A 26,304-nucleotide genomic window follows, 5' to 3' on the forward strand; every position below is an offset into this window, starting at 1 on the left:
GCTGTCCTTCTGTTTTTGGAGTTGAGGCAAATCTGTTCACAAGTTTTCCCTTCTTCTGAAGGAAACAAGTATACTTCAACTTCTCCATGTTTGTGTCTAGGGAGCTGCTGCTGCCGACAGAGACACTGGCAAGCACATCCCTTGGATCTCCTTTGCATTATTCATTCCACAGGCACACCTTACAGAAATGCACAAAACACATATCCATTGCCACTTACAGTTCACTGGAATATCTTACAACATTTCAGGAAAAACTATTACTGCATGGATGAAAGACATCCAGAGTCAATATTTAATTAATATGTCAAAAAACTTGAAAGCCAGTAGCTTAGAGGTCAATTTGTCTCAAGATTTCCATAATTTCAAAAATAAGTGCAGCCATATTTTACAATAGTAAAAGCATTCTTACGGAGAAAACAACTATTTTGATTTAATAAAACAAAACAAAACACCAGACAGACCACCAAGCCTGGGCAGTTGCAGCATTCATGCAGAAAGCCATATCCTACTTAAAGGACTTTGCATAGCACATGGAGGGCAGAGGACAGAAAGATGCATCATTGATCTCAGTAGTAACAAGCAGTTTTTTGTTGGTTTTGTTGGCTTTTTCTGCTTGCTTAGAGCTTGGCTTTTGAGCAATGCTTACAATCTTCCTTCAACTCCATATAGTACTGTTGGCCCCTTCTAACAGCTCCGTTTCTGTACCAGAAACCCCCTGTGCAGGCTCAGAAGGGACCCTACTGCACGACTAAGGTTTTTGGCTGCAAGCCTGCTCAGCAGCCTTAGGATAAGCTGCATTGGTCTAAGGATCCTCTGCCCCAGGAAAAGCAGGGACAGACTCCTGCAAGAAACTCTAATCAGCTGCAACACAGCACCTGGGGTCCAAATAGAAAACAAGCTATGCAGCTGCTGAAGGTGAAGTTAGCACATTTTGTAGTTCAGTCTGACATGCTGTGTTATTTTCCTCAGAGTGCTTAGGCATTAATGAAAAACTGTGTGGCCGTAATGTGGTTTACAGGAACTGACAGCAATATGCATTCAGAAGTGAATCCTCTTCTCAATATTGTGCAGCAATACGAAAAACAAGCAGCCAGCTTAAATTAGTTAAGTAACATTCAAAGTCTGAGGGGATTTGAATTTCACTGAAGAACAAATTTTACTTGGGGGTGAAAAGGCATGTGTGGGGTGGGGAGGGGGTTTAAAATGGAAATGCTGTCAAAGCTGTAACTGTAACATAGCTAAAAGATTGTATAATTACCATTTATGTAACTCCTGCAGAAATTTAAGGGAAAAAAAACACCTTTACCTTTGTTCCAAGAAAAATCGTTCTTCTGCTTCAGATCTGCTACAGCCCTTCAATTTTTACCTTGAGAATACAGTCCTGAGGTATTTAATTACCCTGTCAAGACCACTAAATGGTCTGGCACCATGCCCCCTCTCTCAATCTTTGCTGATTGATAGCATCAGTAAAACTCACTAGCTTTAATTAAACCTCCAAATAGGATGCCCTTTTGCTACTCACTAGATCAATGTTCTTTAGTGCTGGAAGAAAAAAATCAAGAAGGTAAGGAGGGTTTCTCTCACCTTCACAGCTCACTTGCCTCTGGTATTTTAACAGACTTTTTACACAACGCATGTATTTCCTTGCTCCCCAGGGACATCTGTTAATGAAAAAATTACTACAAAAAGTGACACTACCAAAATCTTCCTCTACAAGTATCAATGGTGAAGACAGGAACAATCTCAATCTTTTATCTGCTAACTAACTAACTCAGAAATCAAACTAGCATGTTTCTTTTTTCAGCATTTTGTTATTTTCCATTAAGTGTACACAGTGTTTGACAGGACTATCACAGGTAGAAGTTCATAATGGTGGAGATCTTAAGCAGTTAAGTTAGAAGATAATTCCTTTAAAATTAATCTTATTGTAAATCTAAGTAATGGTTCAAGGCACGAAGTGAAACTGCATTGCATAATGCCAAGTTTTCAGGACACACTGTCTCAGAGGACACTAATGAAGTCGTTGCACATCCCTCACTTCAAGTCTTCCCTTGCTGTACTGTGCTTCTTTGGGCATTTGTAAAGCTGATAGTTCAGTATTCATTCTTCAACTGAAGTCAGAACTGGCTCTTCTCGTTACAGAGTTTTCTACAGTAGGGCACTTAACTAGCTGATGACGGTGATCTGTGCTTGTAGCCAAAGAATTTGACAAACGTCATTCCAACAGGAAGTTGGCAGAATGTTACTGTTAAGCCTGATTTTTTTTTTTAAAAATATATGCAAAGCTATAAAGGAGTGGGAAGAAAACCTACAGATTTAATACTTTAGATAAAATATTTCTTAAATCTCTATTCCCCTGACAGGTGATAATTACCCATGTAAACACCCTAATAGTCCAAAGAATTTAAAAGAGGAGGAAACCTTACTAAATCTGATTTTTAAGAAGCACTAGCTAAGTAAAATACAGCTAGATAATCAATGCTATCTTATAGAAAAGGACAACTCCTAGGCCTCTAGCCTGGACAAACTATTTTCTTTCCCCTTTCCAACGCATATTTGCGTACATGTCTGTGCATGTATCACCGGCATTAATGAGTAAGAAAACCATCTGCCAGCTCTCGCGTGCAGAGGCTCTGCCACTTCAGGCCCTCTCACACTGGAGAGCTGGGGACAGGACAGCAGGAAGCTCCTCAACCCCCTTCACCTTGTGAGGGAGAAACGAGCACTGCATTATTGCCATCTGCAGTGTCCCCTTGGCAGCCACGATCCACAAAAGACCATGTCCATCGTTCAAGCAGTCTAGCATCCACAGAGAAAAGCCAAAGAGGTTTTCCTGTGTCTTCCTGCTACCCCTGATAATCTAGGCAAAAAGCCGCCTCCTATTCAGGATCTTAAACAGCTCTACGCCAGTTCAAGGATAGGCCATTTGTTTGCCCGCTCCTCTTTAGACAGAGAATCTTACTACACTTTCTTATTAATGTAGAAGTCTCTTACACCACACTGAAAGATATTCCTATTTGGAGAACCTCACAATAAATTCATCTGTCTTTTTTTTTTGAAGTACTTTTCCCAGGAGCAAGGGGAGGGAAGCCACTGAGGACTTCCCCTCTCCCAAGCAGAAGCCAAGCCAAAAAAACCATGCACTAAATTTTCTTACCACTATGTGCAAGTCAGTGACTTATAAAGCTGTTTGCTCCTCTGAGTTTGGGAAGAACTGACCTTTCCAGTACAACCCCAATGAAAAAAGAGTCATGGACAAGCAAGTGGGTAAGCAGAAAAATCACTCCAGGCACAGAAATCCACTTTTTCACTGGCTCTTAAATAGAAGTGCTTCCCAGCAGCAGCCTTCTTCCAAAAGAGAAGCCACAGAAAATGTTTTACCTTTTCTAAGATACTAGTTTTCACACTAAAAAGTTGCATAATTAAATGAAGCTCAAACTTCACAGGCTACCCGCAATACAAATAAGCCTGTTTACATTGCAAATAAACCATAAATTATACCACAGAGGGCACCATCTAATATGTGTAAGTATATTACCTAGCAGAGTGGGGTTCTAACACACCTAGATGTGCCTTCAACATCAATGCACACCCACCCCACAGTTTTAATATTCAGGTCAAAATCAGAAGGCAACACAACTGGTATCAGGTTAGACAAGCCTAAGACTGCTATGACTTGCTTTGGAGGTACGGATCTGAAATTTGGCAAAGATACTTTGCAAATAGTTCAATAAAATATTCCATAAAGCCTTCCACAGAATGTTCTTTTTAAAAAGGTATCAGGTAACAGGCTTTAATATCGTTACCCATACACAAAAACTTAAGCCAGCATTTTGCAAATCCACCTTTTCAACATATTTTATTTCAAGAAAACAGTAGGTGGCATCCCCTTTTAGAGATCAGAGAAATATATCCAATGACTAACAGACTGGTACAGAAGCAGTGGATCAGAGGTATGTGTCATGGCCCCAACCCAGAACCAATGAGGTTCCTTCCAGTTTTGCAGACTAACAGGAAACAAACACTTTCAACCATCAATCTAGCAAAACACTCTGTACATTTTTGGGACTTCTGTAGAAATGTTTGAAAGAACCAGCATCTAATTTTTTTCTTTTGAAGTCAAAATATCCACTAACACTATCCTATTCCATCATTTTTCATATGAAGGTATATATAAAAATCTCAATGATATCCATTTTTTAAAGCTGAAAGTAAATCTAAGGGTTGAATTCTGAGTTTGCCCACATTTTTTTTTTTAATTGAAGTATGGACTCTGAATAAATAGGAACACTGTGGTCTATAAACTGTAAGTAGTCTCTGCAAAGGTCCTGGCACTGAGATCTCAAATGACTCCCTCCACCCCAGTTGTTGCCTCTGCTCAGTATTGCCTCCAGACAGACCTGGTGACTATGTGAATTACAAAGTGCTTCACAGTAGGCTGGACATTTCTACTGGTTCATAGATGAAGGCAGACGATCTTGATAATTCTCCTTTCAAGTCACTGCCACACAGCCATCTTAGTTCCTTTAACGGGAGAAGCAACTGTCCAATGTACAAATGCCTTAGTCTTAAAACATATCAGGGATCCCCCCTAACCTCTGCCCCTTCTGCAGTGTGGAAGGAGGTAAAATCAGCCTCTTCAAACAGCATCTTGGGAGAATCCAGTCATGAAAACTTTTCCTGAAACGCAGCTTGTGTCCAAGAAGGACAAAGAGTAAAGGAGAAGGGAGTAAAGCAGTTTTTCCCCTCAAGTCATGCACACTTAACACTGAAAGATACTGTTGAAGTTAAACAGAGCTGAATGTGGATAGAGTCAGTATGTGACATGAACAAGCAACATTTACAGGTACTTTTTTTCTAACTAAACAGAGATTTTTTTTTATTTTGGTGAAGAGGTCATCATTTTGGCTTCTAACAACACAAATGTTTCAGATTTTCTTTAGCTAAGGACATCTAAGGCACAAATCCCTGAAAATTTACACATAAGCTTTAGTCTCAGTCTCAGTCAGACACCAGACAGTGTCCCTTGTAGTGTTTATAACCTACAAGTCTACTTTCACGTCCTGGGAAGGCAGGAAAGGAAAAGCACCAGTGTCATCACCCACATCCATGTACTCCCATTTTCATTTTTTTCCCCTAGACTTTTTTTACAATCAATTTTTAGTTGCAGAAATACAGTGATTGTTTGCATTAATCACTTAGCAAGGTGAAAGAGGATTAAGAATTCATATACTGGCAGCATAAACTATATCACTGAATACCCCCTTGTCGTTTTGATTTGGGAGACCTGGCTTGATTCTCTATAACAACATCCTTTTTTGCCTGGCTATATAGTCACCAGAACTTCCAACTTATCACCCTGGACACATGCATTTTTTATTTGTCCAATCCAAGACATTACACGTGAAGATACAGTGTACCTGCAATACTACTGGAACGCAAACCCATTCTCTTTCTCACCACCACCCAAAAGACAGCTTCAAAAAACCTGGAACACGAAATTACTTTCCTCAATCTTCCCCCAAAGTAAAAAATGGGAGACACTGCCTGTGGGCAAGAGGTCTGCCAGAAGCACGTAGGGACCTTCCTGCAGCAAAGCATCTATCCATGTCTTCCATCCGTTGTTATTGTGAGCCATGATTCACCATTTGTTAAACAGCAGTATTTTTAAGTTTCAAGTAGTGCAATCCACTTCATTAAACCTCATGAATCCAGAACAGGTAGGGCATTCTAATCGTAATTACTGCCATCTTACGTTTGTCTCAGTCATCTTTAAATGGCTCTGCATTGCTTTTTAAGTTCAAACCTTTTTAGAGGTAAGCTTTATCTTATGGCTCAAACAAGATCCTAGTTAGAGGGCAGTCACTACCCAAGCAGTCAATTAGCAAACCCTGCTGTTTAATGAGGAAGAATGGGCTGGTTGGAACATGGATTATCTTCAGGCACCAACACCTGGGAAACACGTTCAAAAGTCTGCATACCCTGATAAATTTTATTTCATTTCCTCTCTCTCAAGATTTGAGAGCCCAAACAATTGCTGAAATTAATATCCTCACTCTTCTGATAATGGAATACGACAGTAGATGAGAAAAAGTAACTCTGAAGATTTCTGCTTCTAGAAATTCAAGAAACTGAATTTAGTAAACAAGAGATGCAGGAGTTACAACAAACGAAAACCCAGGAATCCCAAACATTAATGACCTAGAGACTAGAGCCCTAGGAGTCCAATAATTCACAGGTAACCAAAACAGTTGTTTCAGCATTTAATTTTCAGGATTTGTAAGAGAAACAAGACACTGGTAACCTAAAAAAAAAGGAGTATTAATAAGTTATACTATCTTCTTTGAGAAAGTAAGGAGGAAGCACGTAGTGCAGTGTTCAGACTATATGCAATATTGCATTTCTGCAGCTAAAGCATATAACACAATTTCTCAGTTAAAACAATTCAAGCTCACATCTAAAATGTTATCAAGTGCATAAAAAAAAATCGCCATTTTCTATACTTAATCATAATCTACCTCTCTAGATCTAAACAGACTACAAAGGACTAACCACCTGCTACATGGTGAAGTCCTAGACTATTCTACTGACATTAGCAGAATGCTTAAGTTACACTTGGAAAGGGAAAACAAATCATGCATCTGATCAACAAGAAGTAAAAACACTTCAGTTTCTTTAAATCGTAATTAACTCTACATACTTTTATGGTTTTAGTTTGAAGTCTCAATCCATTCAGAGTGTTGATAGCTTTTTCGGCATCCTTGGGGTCAACGTAGTTCACAAAACCATAACCCAAGCTCTGTCCTGATTAAAAAGAGAAAGAAGAGTGATCATTAGTACTGCAGTGCTACGCAATGGATAACTAAGTTGTTTAAAACATATATAGACACACTGAGCAAAAATTGCTTATACTAAAGAACAGTATCTGCCTGAGATACAAAGTTTCAAAGGCTCACATCACCTAATTTTTCCAGTATGGTTAGTGTTTTTTAACTAGCTTCCTCTCTTCCCATGGACTGCCCTAAGTTCAACGCAGAAATGGCTACAGTCAGTTTAATGAATAGACCTGAAAATTGCCATGCAAAATAGATTCAGGGGTTTGTTATGTTCTGTTAGAGACTAGAGGAAGTACAGCAGCTTCAAGGTTAAGATGACATCAAAAATCCACTACCCATTCACTTTTGAACTTTATAATTGAACATAGAAAGTATATAGTGGCAAAATTCTTGACCAGTGCTTGAAAATGAGTGTGTTTCAAATATACTTCAATATCAGAATTTGAGCCAAATTTGAAGCCGAACATTTCTACAGGTGTTATTCACACACTAAATAGAGCCTTTCAGTAACAGTGACTTTAAAGATTTGTTCCTATATTCAAAATAACTGGTACAAATACCTGCTCATGAGCTAAATATCATCCAACAGAGATGCAACATTTTCAGGTTCTTTTAGCATTTGTAATACAGATGATAGATGGACATAAAGCATTTTTAATTAGCTCTTAATCACTGAACCACAGCCGATTTCTAACAGTGTATTCTGTCTAAGCACTTCTTATTAAACACTTACGAGTTTAGCAGTAGTCATCTCTTGACAACTTCAAAACCTAACGTATACCATCCTTAACTAGCTGCCTTCAGCATTCCCCTTTAAAAATATTTTTAGTGCCTAAGAATGCAAATAGGTAGAAAAATTTAACATAGTAAAAGGACACCACTTAGTAAGAATACTATCCTTCATTAGCACAGAGCTTTTCAGAAACACCTCTCCCATACTCCTTATTTTTTTTTTTTTAAGGAACTGAAGCAAGGTCCAAAAACCAATCAACAAGCCAAAGCAAAGCATCCAATATTTCTAATTCACAAAATGCTAGTTTGAAAGATTAGCTTGGAGATACAACAATATGAAGGATATACAAAAGGATAAACAATATTACACAAAGCACAAATTGCAAATTCATTTATTGCCAGGGAAGATATAAAAGAACCTATGCTGTATCAAGATCTTGTATGGTATCTATATGGCAAGTATTAAACAGTAAATAAAGCAAAAAAACTGATGGGAAGTTTGTAATTGATTAAGTAAGACAAGAGAGGGTTTAGTAACAAGCCCACCACTGCTGGCATTCATAATTTTGTACAAATTAGTCTACAATAGCACTGAAAGTTAGTAGACATTACCACCATCCCATTCCCCAAGCTACCCCCATTCTTTCCAATCTCCTCCCCAAAACAGCAGACAAGAACAAATAAATCAGCTAGATGAAGTCATGAACAGGTTATATATGCAAAGTTATTAACAAAAAACATCCAAAACCCAACTGGACAAAGTCATGAGCAACCTGCTCTAGATAACCCTGCTCTCAGCAGGACGTTGGATTACATGATCTCCAAAGTGCCTCCAACTTCAGCAATTCTGTTTCTGTAACGAACAATACGGAAATATGCAGAAGCATTTCTGTATTCATTTACAGCTCTACCTAGATATAGCTAAGTTCCTTATTCTTGAAGTGCTTTTTTCCTTATTAGTCTGATTACAGTAGAGCAATTTCTATACCTGTCACCTCCATCACTCCCACTGTCTGCAGAAACTCTTCCCAGCAGTGTCTCCGAAAAAGAGCAACTTAAAGGAATGTCTCTTTTTGCACACAGCTTTTATTTTAGTCTTACCTCCTAACAGAGGAATGCTCATTTTTGGTGCTATTATTAATCTCCTAGGAAGAAACCCATTTAAACCACAACCTTAAAAGAAGTTAAAATCTCTATGAAAAAGCTATTTCATGTAAGACTTTCCCCATACACTACTTACTAATTCCAGAGTGAACAGAAGAAGACATGCAGAAACTATTTCTACTACCCCTCTGTTCATGTGATCTATTTTTCACATTAAAAACACTCAGACCACTGAAGGCAAAGACCATATGCGGCTGTTAGAAAGGATATAATTCATGACCAGTTCTTCTGGAGACATTCTATTAGTTAAGCTTGATGAATATTAATAGACTAACCTAGGAAGCTACACAAACAAAATCCAGTAATTTATTCACGCCAAGCTTGAACTCATTTCTGCAGGTTTATTGTGCAATTTTGCAATTAAAAAAAGCTTTCACTGTGAGGGTGGTGAAACACTGGAGCAGGCCAGCCAGAGGAGTTGTGAAGTTTCCATTCCTGGAGATACTCAAAGTCTGATTGGACATGGTCCTGGGCAACCTGCTCAGGGAGAACCTGCCTGAGGAAGGGGAGTTGACTAGATTATGTCCAGAAGTCCCTTCCACCCTCAATGATTCTGTGAATGATTTCTTTTATTTAATTCAGTTTTGTTTAATTTGGGCTATCATCTAAAATTCAAAGGTGTTCAGATCTGACATTCCAAAGCCCTTATATATTTGAAAAGGTTAAGAAAAGGTAAAACTTCTTAAAGAGATTGAAATTTTGCCTGGAGATTAGTGGTTCGATTACACATTATCAATAATTCAGAGTCAAAAAATCACTTTCTTCACAGAAGCACATAAGAAAGGTGAATCTTGGCTCTCAACAAGCAGTATAAATAACTGGAAATTGAACCTGATTTCTGGAATCAGATGCTTGAGGGACCACTCTTAAGTCTTCCTGCTTGCGTTAAGGGAAGATGCTTGTTTAAGCAGTTTGCCAGTACATATGCACATGGCTGAGTTTCAGAAATTCCAGATAAGCATTTCATAACATGCAGTAGAAGCAGCTATTTCAAATGACCCATCAGATATCCCAATCATTGCAACGTACGTCTGACAGCCGGTGGTATTTCTCACTTGGTGGGAAAGTGCCAGCTGGGTTACAGGAAGAACTAAGCTTCTAAGTTCTTACCTGTTTCACTGATGTACAGGACTTCAGTCCAAACTTATGCTAGTACCACTGCTGCTTTACAAGCCAGAGAGAAGTACTATCTTACTATGGATTTCAGATGGAGAAAGAGCAGCATACCCAAATTTTACTCAAATAAAATTAGAGCTACCTGGCCAGTATAATTCAAAGTTCTGCTGTGCAGCTTTTCTCCCCTCCTCAACGTCTAAACTTTTTGCTTTCAAGACAAACCAAGTAGAAGTTAGATGCACTTAAACCAAACCAGCCACCACTTCGAATATTTACAGAGAGGAACTTCATTATTTAATAATTGTAATGACTAATTTGTGTTGCCTGAAGTCAAAGATTAAACTGAACACTGACAGAAAACAGCTCTGGACTCTGCCATCTGTGCCTCTTCTACACCAAACTCATTCGCAAAGACAGAGATCTCCTGCAGAACACACACTTGTTTCCAAGTCTAGTAACACACTTAAAGTAGATTGTGTGTCTGAATCCACAATGGTGTGATGGAAGACAGAAGGTAAACCTATAGTTGTCCACAAGTTAAATAATTCTCAGATTTAAATGTGTATCAAAAAGCAGCTTAGCCTCCTCCTGTTTTAAGACAGGGTCAGTTTCATCTGTCTCTTGCCTCAGCTTTGTTTTTCCAATTTGTGCTTAATGACACAGTCTGAAAAACCTGACACCTCTCCAAGGGAGCTGTCCTGGTGCTCTGTCTACTATTATGTGTTTAGGTATTCTGAATATCCATTTTAGTCTTTCCTAGACCTTCAAAATTATGGCCTACTCAATCTCAACACAGACAAGAGACTATCTGTGCACACCAGCTATTTATTCTGTAACTCAGACCTATAAACACTATAAAGTTTAGCTTATCCTAAAGAAAGGAATGACTGTGAGTTTCTTATTTTTGTGAGTTACTTGTGCCAGTAAGAAGAAAATATTTACCACCTTCAAGCTGAATACTGTGCTCATTTGCAGAAGTGTGCAATACTTGAGCAGTTACAGCTCAAACTATCAGTTGAGCTTCTTCTCCTCAGTAGTTCTTGTGGCCATTTCACAGCACTGTTTAAAGCTGTTTCTGTACACTTTCTACTAGGTTTTATGTTTGGGACACTATGAATATTAGACAATATGGTGTAGAATGAAACAACAGTTAACTAAATGATTGGTAAAAGAAGAAATCACCTGAAGTAGGAAAAGTCAAAATGACAAAATAATCTGGAAGGAATGAGGAAATGAATGAGGAAAAGCAGTCTGACTTGAATTTTGCTTCAACAAAATCTGATTAAAAAAACCCAAACCCCACATAACAGTAGAAGTGCATCTCACAAGCCTGTAAGAGAGTAAAGGACTTAAAACAAAGGTTATGATTTGAAAGTTCATATTCATTAATTATGTTTTATGTTTTATGTAACTGACATTTACATTTGAATTTGACTTTGTTGCAAGTGGCAAAAAATCCTTTCAGTCGGGCATCTCTTTGAACGTAGGCATGCTATATCCACCACTAAGTGGGTGACTGACAAATGTTCAACCTCTGAGTATGTGGCCTAAGAGAAAACATGAACTGGAAAGCACCACACCGCTCACTTTAATAGGGGGAAACTGTTCCATTTACGTTTCAAGTTTACGAGCTTCATAAATATCACTTGACCACCATGTATGATGACAATAATGCAAATTAAAAAGTAATTTATTACATAGTGCCAAATTACTTTCTGGCACAGTTAATATACGGAATGGATTTTGAGAGGAGACTGGCAAAAAGTAATTTCAAACAATGTAATTCTAGTCATTCTTTGAAAGGACTACTCAAGAGAGAGTGGAGATCCACATGCACACTAGAAAAGTGTAGACAAAGTAATTTAACATTAATTAAAGAAGCAAGTAAAGAATACAGTGATTCAGTATTTAGAAAAGAAAAGTAGACAGACTTTAGAGGCACTGGTCAGTGAAAGACCAAAAAAGTTTCAAGTAGGAAGAGGGAAATAAACAAGTAGGAAGGTATAGCCGTTGTCACAGTGCTCCTGAATTTCCTACTGTGCCTTGAGAAATGTCACTTTTTTTTTCCCGCTTTGAAAATGCACAGGCTCTAATTCACAATACTTATCACAAATAAACTAGTTCCATCCTGCCCAAGTTGGTTTTTTTGTTTGTTTGTTTATGGTTTTTTACTTATTTTTGTTTACTTGTTTACTATAAACAAAACCTATTAAATACTGCACACAGCTGTAAAAGCTTGAAGAAAATCCTCTGCTATACAACATTCAGAGAAAGTCCCAAATGGATGCTATCCACAGAGGAAATGGTCATACAAAGTAGATGTGATAGAAGTGACACCTGTTGTCCATTCTTAATGTTTTGCTTTCAAAAGTAACAGCAATATTCCTTAAAGCAGAATAGAGCTGTTCTTAATACAATTGGTAAAACAACATTTTCCTCCTTCTGATAACAAAAACGTTCAACTTTCTGAATAGGAATAATCTCACTCTACAACTCTACTTATCTGAAAGGACTCCTTGGTTATTTCCAGCAACTGCTTCAACATTTTTAAGGAGACAGATTATAGCAGAGTCCTGTTGCAAGAACCAAATTTTGGAAGCAAAAATCATGACGAAGACTTAGGTTGGACTACTGAAGATGTGACACAAGTGAAGAAATGACAAAAAGATTGAGAAATTTAACTGGTTGTTTAGCAAAATCCAAGCCAAGTCTAATTTTTCCTTAAGGTAACTCAGAAGGATTGTGGGATAAAAAAAATGCACCACTACACTGCACTGTACATCTCCATGAGGCACAGCTATTTACACCATCTAAAAGAGGTTACTGCTGAATTACTGAATGCTCAAAAGCAATTACTTGCTCAAAAGCCAGCTCACTTCACTTGATCACCGTTAATTACTTATGCAAAGCTCTCATGAACTTGGGGCAGAATAGGAGATCTAGAGACAAGGCAATTTTTCCTATTGCCCTGTTACTACCCAAATCATTCATAATGGAGAGATAAGCAAGAGAGGTGGTGACATGAAAGAAAGAAAAAGTAAGTACTGAAGCTGTCTGAACACTGATGCATCTTACCACCTAGAAAAGTCCTCTGCTGGAGAAGTGTTCATGCATGAAACACCTGGTTGCATGAAACAGCCTAGGAGTCCTGAGGCATCCCCCAGTTCAGTGTTGGGAGACTAGCTAGTGAGACCTGTCATATAAGAATAGAGATTGCTCTAGATAGGACAATTAATAGGACATTATCAAGTAAGAGTGCAGAGCAACAGGTCACCTATTTTCCTGCTGGTTGCTCTAGTCTGAAGGTTTCACTTGGAAGTCCACTTCCACAGTAAATATAGCTCATCTCCTCCATTCGAAGGGGGAACCTGACATCACTTGTTTCTTGCAGTGTCTGTTGCCATTCTCAGTTGCATACACATCCCCATCTACTTTGTTATCAGTTTGGAGGTAATATATTCTGATTATAAGATAAGGCACAATGTTTTTTCTAGATTCAAATGAAGTGTTTGCACTCTAAAAGCTGGTGGTGTGTCCTTGCTATCATCTGTCTAATGACAGATAGTTTTAAGGGCTGGACTGCTAGTGGTGATCGCCTGTCCAAGGCAGCAATTTATGCCTCAAGTGGACTGAGGGCAGCACAAGTAAATAGTAACAAACAGTTAGAAAAATGGAGGATAACATGATAAAGGTTTTACTCTCCCTAGATAATCCATATGTAATTACCACCTCTTAGTAGTTTGTTCTTCTCAAATGATTTTTACTGTGATAAAAAGTAAAAATCTAAGCTTCCTGTTTCTCTGGAAAATCCAGAGCTTATTTCCAAACAGTAATTCAACTATACTGGAATGTGAAAAAAACTGAAAGACATTCCAAACTAAATTACCTACTCCCACCAAGTCTGTTTTCTTCTTTCCAGCAAACCTGCATTAAGATTCTACTGTTATGTCAAGGAGTTACACAAACAGCTGAACCAGGCCATTTAGCCCAACCACACCAGACCAGCAATTAAGATGTTTTACAGCCCCTCCTCTCAACCTCCCTGGGAAGTGGCCTGCCTGACAACTTTTCTTGCAAGAAAAAGTACACTCGCCAACCTTCATTTCCTTCCTTTTTCTCTTTGGAAGAAGCCACAGCCACTGACAGTGGCTTGTCTTCTAAAGCTTTAATATACCCGCCACATAACAGCTAAATTCCTCCATGCTGCACTTCCAAAACGGAACACAGAAAGGACAAGACCCATCAGATCAGACAGCTTCCTTGAAGGCCAAATTAGAGATCCTCTCCCTTTTGACTCCTATACCTGTAAATCTGGAAAACAGGTGAAAGTAAATAAAAAAGTGGGACCACAGCATGTAATAAGAGAAAACTTCTGCAACTAGACAGACATGCAGGAATGTCTCCATGTAGCTGCTCCCTCCTGCAGTGGCCAAAGAATGACAGCCTATTTTATAACAGACCTTGGAGCGCAGATTGGCTGTAAAATGCTTCTGTTATGTTTTCAACCTACAAGCTACCACTCAGCTTCAGGATGAACATTCCCTAAAGCCTGTAGGGACCTCAGAACCAAGAAGAAATGCTATTTCAGACACAAGTGCCAAAGGCAGCATCTTCAACAGCTCTTTACTCAAGGCTACTGGGCTGAATGCATATTAAGAGAGAGTTCAGTCATCTGAACTATGCAGTCCTGTTAACAAGAGTTTGCCTGAAAGTGCTCGTGTCATTTACAATCTGTTACACCTTAAAAGAAAGGCTTCAAAGGTAGACAAGTATGAGCTTTAACCTAACAGATGTTAAGTAAGTCCTTTCAAAAGCTACTTCTGAAATACTGCGATATCTGTATCACACAAGAAAAGTCCCTATGAGGTTACAAAAGCACAGTAAACTCAAGTGCTGCATTTTCAGTAGCCTTGCAACATTTTATCACTCCTAAAAACGAACCCATATCGGTTTCTGCGTAATATCATAATCAGAGAGCCGCTGATTAGTATGGCAGTTTTATTTCATGACTTATTGTTCTGGTTTAACCCCAGCCGGCAACTCAGCCCCACGCAGCCGCTCGCTCACTCTCCCTGGGTGGGATGGGGGAGAGAATCAGAAGAGTAAAAGTGAGAAAACTCGTGGGTTGAGATAAAGACAGTTTAATAGGGAAAGCAAAAGCCATGCATGCAAGCAAAGCAGAACAAGGAATTCATTCACTCCTTCCCATTGGCAGGCAGGTGTTCAGCCATCCCCAGGAAAGCAGGGCTCCATCACGCGTAACGGTTACTTGGAAAGACAAATGCCATCACTCCGAACATCCTTCCCCTTCCCCCAGCTTTATATACGGAGCATGAGGTCATATGGTATGGAATATCCCTTTGGCCAGTTTGGGTCAGCTGTCCTGGCTATGTTCCCTCCCAGCCTCTTGTGCACCTGGCAGAGCATGGGAAGCTGAAAAATCCTTGACTTCGCATAAGCACTACTTAGCAACAACTAAAACATCAGTGTGTTATCAACATTATTCTCATACTAAATCTAAAATGTCGCACTATACCAACTACTATGGAGAAAATTAACTCTGTCCCAGCCAAAACCAGGACACTGATCAATGCAGCCTGGTAAATTACTAGGTCTTCTCTGAATGTTTTTTGGGTAGAAACATGAAGTCCAACCCCAGAAATTTCTGGCCGATATCTACTTATCTTCTGCTCTTGAAGTTTCTTGCTGTCGAGTTGTCTACTGAATCTGTGTCCTCAGGATTCTCCTCTCTAAATAGCTACTGCTGACAAAATCCAGAGCCAATGTTGTAGAACTTTATCTTTGCTTGAGCACACATTTTCTTTTCAGCACTGCTCCATTAGTAGTATACCATGGGATTATTACTAGATGACTAACAGGTGCTGAAAAACCAGCAACTTCCCTACTAGAAGAGCTTCTACTGCTGCATTTCTTCCCAGGGTCAACTACTCGCATTATTTCAATGTGCTCTCCCCCCTCGTGTGAACCACAACACTCGCCTTTTAACAACGCGGGAAGATGCCTTTGAGAGCTTGGCACACCCACCACACGAGGGAGCCCTTGGCTGCTGTTTCCCATCAGAGCCATCGAACACCCAATGCAAGGGCTGAGCAAGCTACCGTTTGGAAATAATGGTTGATTAAATTCCCAGAGTACCCAGCTAACCCTGCACCTCGTCTGGAATTCTTAAACATTCCTGTAAGCTCTGCAGACCAAACGGAATAGACAATCAACAATTGCAGGTAATTGCTTTTTCCACAAAAAAAAAGTTAGGGCCAAAATGAATACTAAAATCAGCTCTCAAAACCTTTTCAGTATGTACTCAACTTCTTATAAGGTAAGACTGAATGAGTTCTATGAAACAAACTGGTTCATTTTGAGGAGCAGGCAGAGCTAGGTTTGTAAGCTCCAGCTCCCCTCCTCCACTTACTGATCTCCTTAACAGGTAAAAGTAATGTAAGAAAAATAGCCCCACTAATTGAGTGCTATCAATGCTAATTCTTAGAAGAAAAAACCTGAAACTATCACTCGATTTCAAATGATCATCCTGATACACATATTAAATAAAAAGCAAAAAAAAAATCACAACACTTATATTTGGCCAATAATACATCTAAAAACTAATACATATGACTAAGCTACAAAACTAGTTTCATGGCCTAGTACAAAAATTTTCCACAAGCACACACTAATCACACTCTGGAAAATTAAAAATCTCAATAGAAAATAATAAATATTCATATAAATATTCAACCTTCCACAGAGGGCAATCAAAAATTTTTAAGATAAGCAGGCATTTGAAAAAAACAGGATTTTTCTACAATACAGTCATTGATTTCAGTGTAGTGACGGTTTCAGTCATTTGAGGCTATTTCAACTTCTGCAAAAAAGATCTTCTTGCAAAATAATGAATTAAAGGAATATAAGCAGCAAGAACTACAACATCACACAAAAGAAATGCTAAAAAAGCCTATCTTCCAAAAAAAATTACATACTATTTACATCAATGTATGACAGTGAAAAACATGCTTCTGAAATTAAGTCATAAAGTCTAGGAGCTGAAACTCAATGTCTGTAAATCTACAGAAGAAAAACTAAGAATTCTAGCAGACCAGGGACTATTTTTTGTAATTTAACTGCAGCTACATATGCTGCCTTCAGTGCTTTATTCCTTGAAGATCTGTAGGCCAGTCCTTGACTGAAAGAGAATAGTCCATTTTCTAGTGAACATTAATATATTTTCTGCCACCAGCCATGCAAGTGTTCATTTAACATCAAATGCTATTTTCTAAAACTAATCATAACTTTGTTTAAAGCCGTAAATTTCTGTCTCTGTGTGTGAAGTTAATTGGCAGAGATCCACTAAAGTACTGTAAGAACATATCAGCTTCATATCTTTGTAAACAGAACCAAGACTTCAGAGCAACTTGACTTCAGGCTTTATTCTGCCTTTCATCACTCCTAAAGTTGCACACACTGGTGGAAGAATGCTGTTAAAAGAAACATACATGACAACAATACAAGTCTATATACAAAGTCTCTCATTTGAATTCATCTTATGGACCCATATAATTTTTCACAAGTTTGAAAATTTCAGAGTGGAGGTGTGTTCCCTGACCAGCACACGAAGGCAGAAGTACACTGCATAAGAGACACAGAGTTATGTTAAGATCAACCTAGTAATCACAGCCTACGATGTCCTGAAGGTGAGCCAGTGTGGCCATGGGAAAGACCAACAGCACTTCTGGCCTCTTCTGGCCTATAGTCCAACTTCAGGAGCGTGAAAAGTTTAATAAAGAACTTCAGATATAAGAAAAAAACCACTCAAACCTTTTGTTTGTCTGGATTTGCAATTCAAGACATCGGAATTCTCCACAATATGCTACAGCGATCCTCCTGAGAAGACAAGCCCACAGAGCACTGGTGTACCAAGATAGGGGGATCATTCAGCTGGCACCAGCTCTTTTTCAAAAAAGGTACTGCATCTTCATAAATCACCACTGACAACTGCATCTGATTTAAGCCAGAGATTACCACAGTATTATTTTGACACTGAATAAGGCTAGAAGCACACACCCAGAAATGCAATTCACTGCAGAACTGTACCTAAAACTACCTACACAGCCATGGTCTCTCTAACGAGAAGGGCTAAAGGAATAAACACAGAATACCATCAGTGTTGCTTTCTTCCCATTTACTTTTAACATAAATTATTGTACAAGTTTCACAGTCCTTTGAAGTTTGCATTAAGGCTTGAACTGCATTTTAAAAGCAGCTTCAGCAAAATGAGGGAAACGGCATGAGCCACTGAGCAATTCTCAATTTAATTGCAGTTTGCTTATAGTTCCAGTAGATGGATTCTATTTACTGAACACTCATAACTCATACACCACTGAGCTAGCAAGCTAGGCAGCTTGCAAGGAAACACCTGTAAAGTGTCATCGCTACCAGATTTCAATATTTGATACTTTGATGCCTCTTTCTCCCAAACCCAGTTTCTCAGCTATTGCTCTGATTCTGGAAAAACAGAAGTTGAAGACTGAATGAAAAGGATGAAGCACTAATCAAAGTACTTGACAGTCTATCCTGCCATACAGTAAGAAGATTATGTCTGTAATGAAATAGCTATTAACAGAGCTGTAAGTTATCCTAAAAATCACTGAAGTTTCATCTCAGCCAGGTTCACCCCTACCCTTTCATTAGCTTAGTGCCATCCTCTTGCCTTACATCTTGCATGGTTCTTCACATGTGAGGAACATCATTATCTCCTGCTTCATCAACACAAGCTTGTTGATGTCCGATAGAAAAATGAGGGTGCAGCTCTGGTTCTTCCCCACAGTAGACAGAGAAAGTCAAAGGTAGAGGGTATTGTGGATGCTAAGATTTACGTGAACCCCATCAAAGATATTCAGTAAGCCAGAAGAGACATTACCTGAGGGTTACCAACAGATACACCATGTCCAAATAGGAAATCTCAACCCCAAAAACACAGTTGTAAGCAGAGACTGTGTGGGAAGGCGTATGGCTTTCGCACAAGCAAAAGTAACAGGGCATTTGCTTATGGACACTACAGGAGGTTGAACACTGACAGTCTTGCCTGTTACAGCCTCTTGTGTTTAAACACAACTAGTGACAACCATGAACTGCTTGAAATAACCATGACTGATCTAGGGAGCATGCTTTCTTATAAACTAGCTTGTCATATTACAAGTAGAACATGAACTGCTTGAAATAACCATAACTGATCTAGGGAGCACGCTTTCTTACAAACTAGCTTGTCATATTACAAGTAGAAGCTCCTTACTATGCTAAGGTGAAAGTATACAAAATTTGCTCAATCAGCTACTTTTCTGAAAGCTGGCGTTACCACTATTAGTAGTAACATGTTCTAGGCAGCTGAGAAGTTTTGTCTTTTGCAGTCGATTTGTTCCCCATCAGGAATACGGCCAGCAGTGTTAAATATTCTGCCCTACTGTACTACCTAGTCACCTTAGATAATGAACAGATGGATAAAGCATCTTGTTCTACTGCTGGGGTGTTTAGAAGCATGCAGTAATTTGTGCATCCAAGTAAAAAACTAGCATCACACTTGAACATAAATTCCTTTCCCAAACTTCACATGAACACATACTATTGTTGGGGTTTTGTTTTGTTTTTCTTTCAGACTATCTGCTACTTAATCTCAGAGTTTTGAAAGACATCCTAAATGTACCGTGATGAAAAGTCTGAAAACTATTTTTCCCCCATTTTGCAAAACTTAACTTGCAGTGTTGCTTTCAATCATGTGGGGTTTTTTCTGGTCTTTACTGATGATTGAAAAACAGTAACAAAATGATAAATTGTTGTCAAAAGATAAATTTTTTCTCTAACCTAAGTGTTAACTGTCAACTCAAAAAATATGTCCTTGCAAGTTATGTCAAAGGGGAATATCTTTCTTTCAGTTTTAATAGCTGTGATTAACAAACAAGAACTACTAATCTGCAATACCGAGTAATAGAAAACAAGCCAGTTCTCATTGTAGTTGGTAAATACACACAGGAAAACGATATGCTGAGAAAAGCTGACATTTTCATTACTTGAAACTGAAATATGTCTCCACAAAGTAATGCTCATAGGAACACAGCAAAATTATTCTGAAGGAAGCTTTTTTTATTTAAAAAAAAGGGAAAGCAGGGGGAAATAATTAATGCATCTTGCTATAGATTCAAGACTTCAAAACCACTGTGCAGCAACATTAGGCTTCAAATGCATTTCAAAAAGGACTGTGGCTTAACCTGCATGAAGCCGCAGAAAGACCAGGAGAAAAAAAAGCAACTTATCTTCAATAGCTCCAGAAACTCAGAAGACAGGAAATAATTCAGATTACAAGTCTCCTTCTGTTTTAGTCAGTCCTACCAAATGTCTCAAATAAGAAAAAGTAAAAACGAAGTAACTGAAACAACTGGTCAATAGTGTGGAAAGCTTGAAGATAACATTGCTGTGCCTTTGATAACTCTTGGAAGTTAACAGAAATTTTGCTCTTGGGAAGTTTATAGAAATTGTTAAAGGAATCATAAAACAAAATGCAGGATCTGAGCTGTATTTGTGTCAGTTATTTTCCCTTTACATGTGCATTAAAGTATTATGTCACTAAAACTAGAGGCTTGCACATTTTTCTTCTATCGCCTTCTACAACTTCCTATCTACTTCTACTCACACTTGGCATACTCCAGGAAGACAAAAAATCCATAGAAAATAGTATAATAAATCCTTTTCTGTGGTTGTGCACAAAGAAACACAATGTCAGCCTGACAAATTTTTATTGTAAGAACTGCCAGTTGAAGTGTACCATGATGAAAGAAAATAAAATGTAAAAATAAAGTACTTTCATATAGCAAGATAAGTATAAACACATGAAGCTAAAGAAAGTTCTTTGCACAAGTCTTGCTTCTATAATGCGATATACTAGCTGCTTCGATACCTAACAGACCAAGCACAAACCAGTTAGGACCATCTGCAGCTTGAAGTCTTATTACTTATCACTCTGCTTGTGGTGGCTGAGACGAAGTACCCACTTTCTGCAAGGATACCCAGGTCCTTATAATTCACATGACACTCTTGGAGTGAAAGGGCTTCAGGGTGTGCAGGTCAGTAACACCGCTACCCAAACTGAGATAGACTTCACTGAAACACGCCTTAATTATTACAAATGCATTACACGAATCTCGCAGCACAGTTACCCTGAAAAGCAGAGATGCCTATAAAAACCTTCAGATTACTTGAGGTCTCTTAACACACACACACTAGTTTCCACTAGAATTAACATTTATTCAAACAGCTGGCCTAGAATCACTGGGACATAACAGCAATATATACCTATAAGCACCTATGAAAGACTAAACAGTGGTAAGTCATGCCAAACAGGTAGCCTGGGGACTCCCAGGGTGGAAACAAAGAGCACTATCTCTGCTAAAAGCACACAAGATATCCCGCATCACTAGAGGACCAGTACCAAATTGCAAAACCCAATGCTTTCACAGGCTGCTTGTAAGTTACTGCAAACACTGACAAGAGCAAATTTTAATTTGCCAGCAGAAAAGTGCAGGAGAATGTATATTGCATTAATCCCCATCAAAAAGCACAGTTCTTCCTGAAAAGCAGAGTAATTTAATGAAGATGATGTTCTGATTCACTACATTCAGAGAGAACATTAATCATATTTAGCCTTATAAAAAGAGTTCCAGTTTTAAAACATTAAGTTCTTGCTTATGCTGTGTATTGAGATCAGCTCATTAATTCAGGTTAATATATGGATGAATAAACTGTTTAACCATTTTAAAAATAGCATGTTTCCACAATGTCAGTAGTAAGGACTGACTAACTAGGCAACTTAACCGAATCCCTGGAACAGACTATGCAGGTTTAGTCAAACTGTTTTTTGCTGCTTTATATTTGTAAAAACAAAGCCTATAAACTTCTGAAAGGTCAAAACAATGTCATGCCTGCAAAAGAGTGAAAAGCAAGTGGATGGAAGTGCAAAGACAATCAAGCGCTATCTTCATTAACATAAGATGAAACAAGTTCCTTCACTTCCACCTGCTTGCATGACTCACTTCCAGGAGACACGCAAAGTGCAATAAATTATGCAGTTAAAAAAAAGCACAGTAAATGCCTCAAAGCCATTTTCAATAACATTAAAGAGCAATATACAGAATCAGAGAAGAGTAACTACAGGATACAACATTCACAGGCTTAAGACAAGTCGCCATTCATAGTGCTCTGGATCCACACATAAGGCTGTTTGAAAACATAACTCCTTCAGGATTATTCCTGCAGTCCAGACGAGGACAGTACTCGAACCACCAGCTAAGGAGGCCAACGCTCTGCTGTTGCACTTTCTTCCAAGAAGCACACGAAGTTCAAAATTACTTTATTATCTTTGTATTACAACACACCGAGTCCCTAGGCCACCATCAGAGACTGCATTTTAACAGCTGCAGAGTTCAAAATATGGGCTATCTTGAAAATTAAAAAGCTAAGAACAACCCTCCCCTTCACACCCACCCCCAGAAAAATCTATGCTTCAAGATATTAAGAAAGTTGCTCCAGAGAAAAGATCAAACAGTCACCATATGTAAAAAAAGATTTGCCTCCAATCCCATTGGGTTTTTATTCTTGATTTCACATTTTAGTCAAGGTCTGCACAAGCCATCCTGCTTGCAAGATAGTTTGCCAGGCAATACCTTTTGTCCACATCCCCGCCCAAATCAGAAATTGTCAGGCTGCCAGAACTCTTTCCTTATCTCAGCACACCACTAAGCAGCAGCTAGCAAGAACCTCTGCCTCCCAGCACACCACAAAAGGGCATCCAGCTTCAGCCAGCTCCTCCTTTAGCTGCCAAACTACTCTACTCTCCCACCAAGAGTGCACTCAAAATCTTGCAGAAACATCTGACAGATTAGAGTGGTATAGGACTGCAAACATCGCACACATTGGGAGTAAAGGCTGAGATGGAAAAAGAGCTGGGGAGTTTCACAAAAATAGCAAACCTCTTTTGGAAAATGGCAAAGTTGTAGTTCTCTGTTCGTGTGGTCCTCCCTGTATCAGGCACTTGTGCTGTGTAAGTAAATACCTGGAATTCCAGCTACTCGCCGCCCTACCATCCTCAAAATTTTCATTTTTGTCATGGGTATGTTTAACGCTTTCTACACTGTAGATAAATAGTCACTTTGCAGACTAAGCCACTCCACAGATATGCCATACTATCTGTCTCCTCTTGCTTCCTCTGGGACACGAAGAAAGAAGAAAAACAACTTGCCTGGTTTGTCTCCTACCTCATCTCCACCTACAGTAATTCTACAGTGGCAACAAGTCTAGAGTCTCAGATTAAAGCATAAGTATATGACCACACTTTCTTGCCATATTCCTGTAAGGTTAGTTTAGATGCCCTAGAATTAGTCGTATATTAAGGCAAGTGAAAGATTTAGGGTTGAAGAGTAAGCTAACACTGTTCAAAGCAACAGTGACAAGAGACTTTAAAGAAACTACCAGGCTAGGCTCAACTGAACAATGAGATCACTCTGAAACTTGCAAGTTCACATACAGAAAAAGTCAGGAGCTTTGCAGTAGCGCTAGGAAGGGATAAGGTTTCCATCAGCTCTGCTCTTCCCAGACACTAACAAGGCCTAGGAGTTTTTGCATTGGTATAACAGAAGTAGAGAAAACTACAGAGGTTAATGAGTTTCACATGTTCTAGATTCAAGCAGCCAGTCAGATAATAACGCACTTTCTACTGCTTCCACTGAGGACACACAATATTTTTCCCTTGATTACCAGAATATTGCTGTAGAAGTCACAGCATAAGAGCTATCACTAAGAGATCAGTGTTTCAGCCATGCTCTGCTGAGACAGAGCACCTACCCCACAGAAAAAAATCCTTCTCCAATTCATAGCCTCAGTAGTTTGGGCAGACTACAATTCAGCATTGTCACCAGGTGTTACCAGACGAGAGCACTCTATAACCAAGGATCTGACCGCACAGAGTCTGTCCTAACATTGCACTGACTGTATGCATATACATTGCACATACTGAATTATGACCAGTGTTACTAGAACTATTACTGCTGTTAACAACATAAGCTCACCTCTAATGACACCATATCTGACTCCATACATGTTTTCTATTTTTTTTCTGTGACCAACCCAGAATTCCTTTGCATTTATTACCATGGTTCTTCAATGAAAACAAGAGAACATGCATGAGAAATTTCAGTGTTAGCAACTAAAAACTATTTCTGTACAAATGTTAATTGCAAACATACTGACTACAGATGCATCAACAATTTTCTGGAAGTGTTCAACATCTAGGCAATTTTTTTAGAACCGTAGTTCTAGACACCTGCAGACTTGTGTGCTGCATTTTGCATCTGCACTACGTCAGTGTGCAACGGTAATGGGACAATACTTCCAAGTATCTGAGAAATTAGTGTCTGCAGAGGGCAAGATGAAATACGCACAATTACACAAGATAGATACACCCGCTTCTGTAAGACTAAAGTTGACAGGACAGAAGCAGAAAGAAACGTAGCCCATGAACTGCATGCTTGGAGATGACCAGCAGAAAACTTCTGCAATTCAGCTTTCTTCCCTACCTCCCTCAGGGACACAAACTTCATGTTGACAGTACGCTGCAAGGAACTATAACTATTGGTTGAAACAATTAAGATGTTGTTTTAACGAATTCCACTCCATAGAAAAAGCATTACTGAAACTACTAGAACAGCCCTTTAGAAACAGGGCTTCAGACTGCTTACATGAAATTAAAAGTGAACTCCAGGATGCCTCCCTTCCCTCCAGTAGGTGTTCCAGAGGCAGGGAGGCCCTCAATCTCAACTCATCTCAATCCTAAATTGTGTAAACAGCTTCAAGGGACTGGGTCACTGCTATAATGCAGTCTTAAATGCACTCCAGTGTTGCAGATTGACTGCAGACTGAATATTAAACAATCGGGTGGGAGATAATTTGGTTCAAATTCACAGGATACTCTGGCAAGTATTTGGGTCAAGATGGCAGCATCTTTGATCCCTCTGAATTTCAACACGTGGCACTGGTGACCCAGTATGTAGCAGGCTTTATGTCTTAAAATTTACTAGTGGATCACATCAGCAGAGCACGGTCTGGGACTCTGACACTGACTGGTAATATGGCCAGATAGGTTAGAATTTCTTATTTTCTTCATCAAATAATGTTTCACTGCTGAGAAATGGTTCACCTGCATGTTTCATTTCGTTCACCCATGCAGATACTACTAGATTTCTTAGTGTTCCTATACTGGAGCTGTCTCACCTGCTTGGCAAACAGCTCTCAGTTCCAGCATGTTATAAATGATGTTTCACCTTACAAAGCAGCCAGAGGATGTATCCAATACTGATATGAACCAACCTGAATTAGACAGTCAAAGGCAGACCAAAGCTTTTCCCCTTATCAATTCTCATTTGCAGTTTAGTTTGTATAAAAGTGTATTTTGATTTCTATGCTCCCCTAAACTTCTCAGCTATTAAAGATACTCACCAAGTATCTAGTACTCATGACAGTTCATTTAAGATGAAAAAGAAATACTGTTTTAACACAGGAATTAAATCAATATATTTCCTGTCAAATTCATGTCAAATCTCTTCCTTCACAGAAACCTGGTAACAATCCCTGTTATGAATTGTAGAAAGAAAAGGAAAATTTACTTTTCAAGAACTCTCTGTAGAAAACCTGAAAATGAGCAAGAACAGGACTGGGACTAGAGCATTCTCTCCCCAGCATCCACAAACACAAGGTAATCTTGCTCCAGGCTACTTAAATCAGAAGTATTGCTCCCAATGGAGTTATAAGGTCAGACACCACATTTCCCAATTTTATTTATACTAAAACCTTTTGGAACAAGACTAACACAATGTTTTTGCTGGCAGCTGAAAGTATGCCTCAAAGCTGAGGAGCTGCTCTCCGATAAAGGAGAAGCACAACTATATCTCCAACAGTTCCAACCCCAGAGTTCTCACCTACTAAGAATGTAATTTAAATTCAGAATCCTTCTTAGGCATCACTTTATGCTATATAGAAGACATCACACCTTCAAACAAGAAGTCTGCAATTAAGTCTTGCTCCATTCCATTCCCAGGCAAGGAGTCCTTTGACACTAAGAAGCAACAATGTGAGCTTCTAGCATATAAAACATCAAAACCATCATTTAAGGATGTGGGCAATTTGCACATCCATCATTAAGACCTTGAGGCTCACTTCTGTGTGCCTGCAGCAGCCTCTTAACTGGGAGGAGCATGTAATCCTTAAGCAACTTTAATAAGGAATGCTAAATATGTGAACTCAGATCTGCAAGACAGAGATAAACACTTTGAATAGCCACCCCACTAACTGATCAAGTACCAGTTATATCTTTCCACTCCTGGATCAAAAGGAAACAGCTAAGTGA

The 26,304-nt window shown here is 38.9% G+C and overlaps 1 protein-coding gene across 2 annotated transcripts in view; it reads right to left on the minus strand.

Moving 5' to 3' along the window:
• Positions 1 to 26,304, minus strand: part of ELAVL2 (ELAV like RNA binding protein 2) — a 102,267-nt gene that overhangs the window by 25,226 nt on the left and 50,737 nt on the right. For both annotated transcript variants that reach the window (XM_075136493.1, XM_075136494.1), the window contains exon 3: positions 6,701 to 6,804. In XM_075136493.1, the coding sequence (XP_074992594.1) occupies positions 6,701 to 6,804 (104 nt within the window). The remainder of the gene's footprint in view (positions 1 to 6,700; positions 6,805 to 26,304) is intronic.

Source organism: Calonectris borealis, chromosome Z, assembly GCF_964195595.1.
Source record: "Calonectris borealis chromosome Z, bCalBor7.hap1.2, whole genome shotgun sequence".
NCBI lineage: Eukaryota > Metazoa > Chordata > Aves > Procellariiformes > Procellariidae > Calonectris > Calonectris borealis.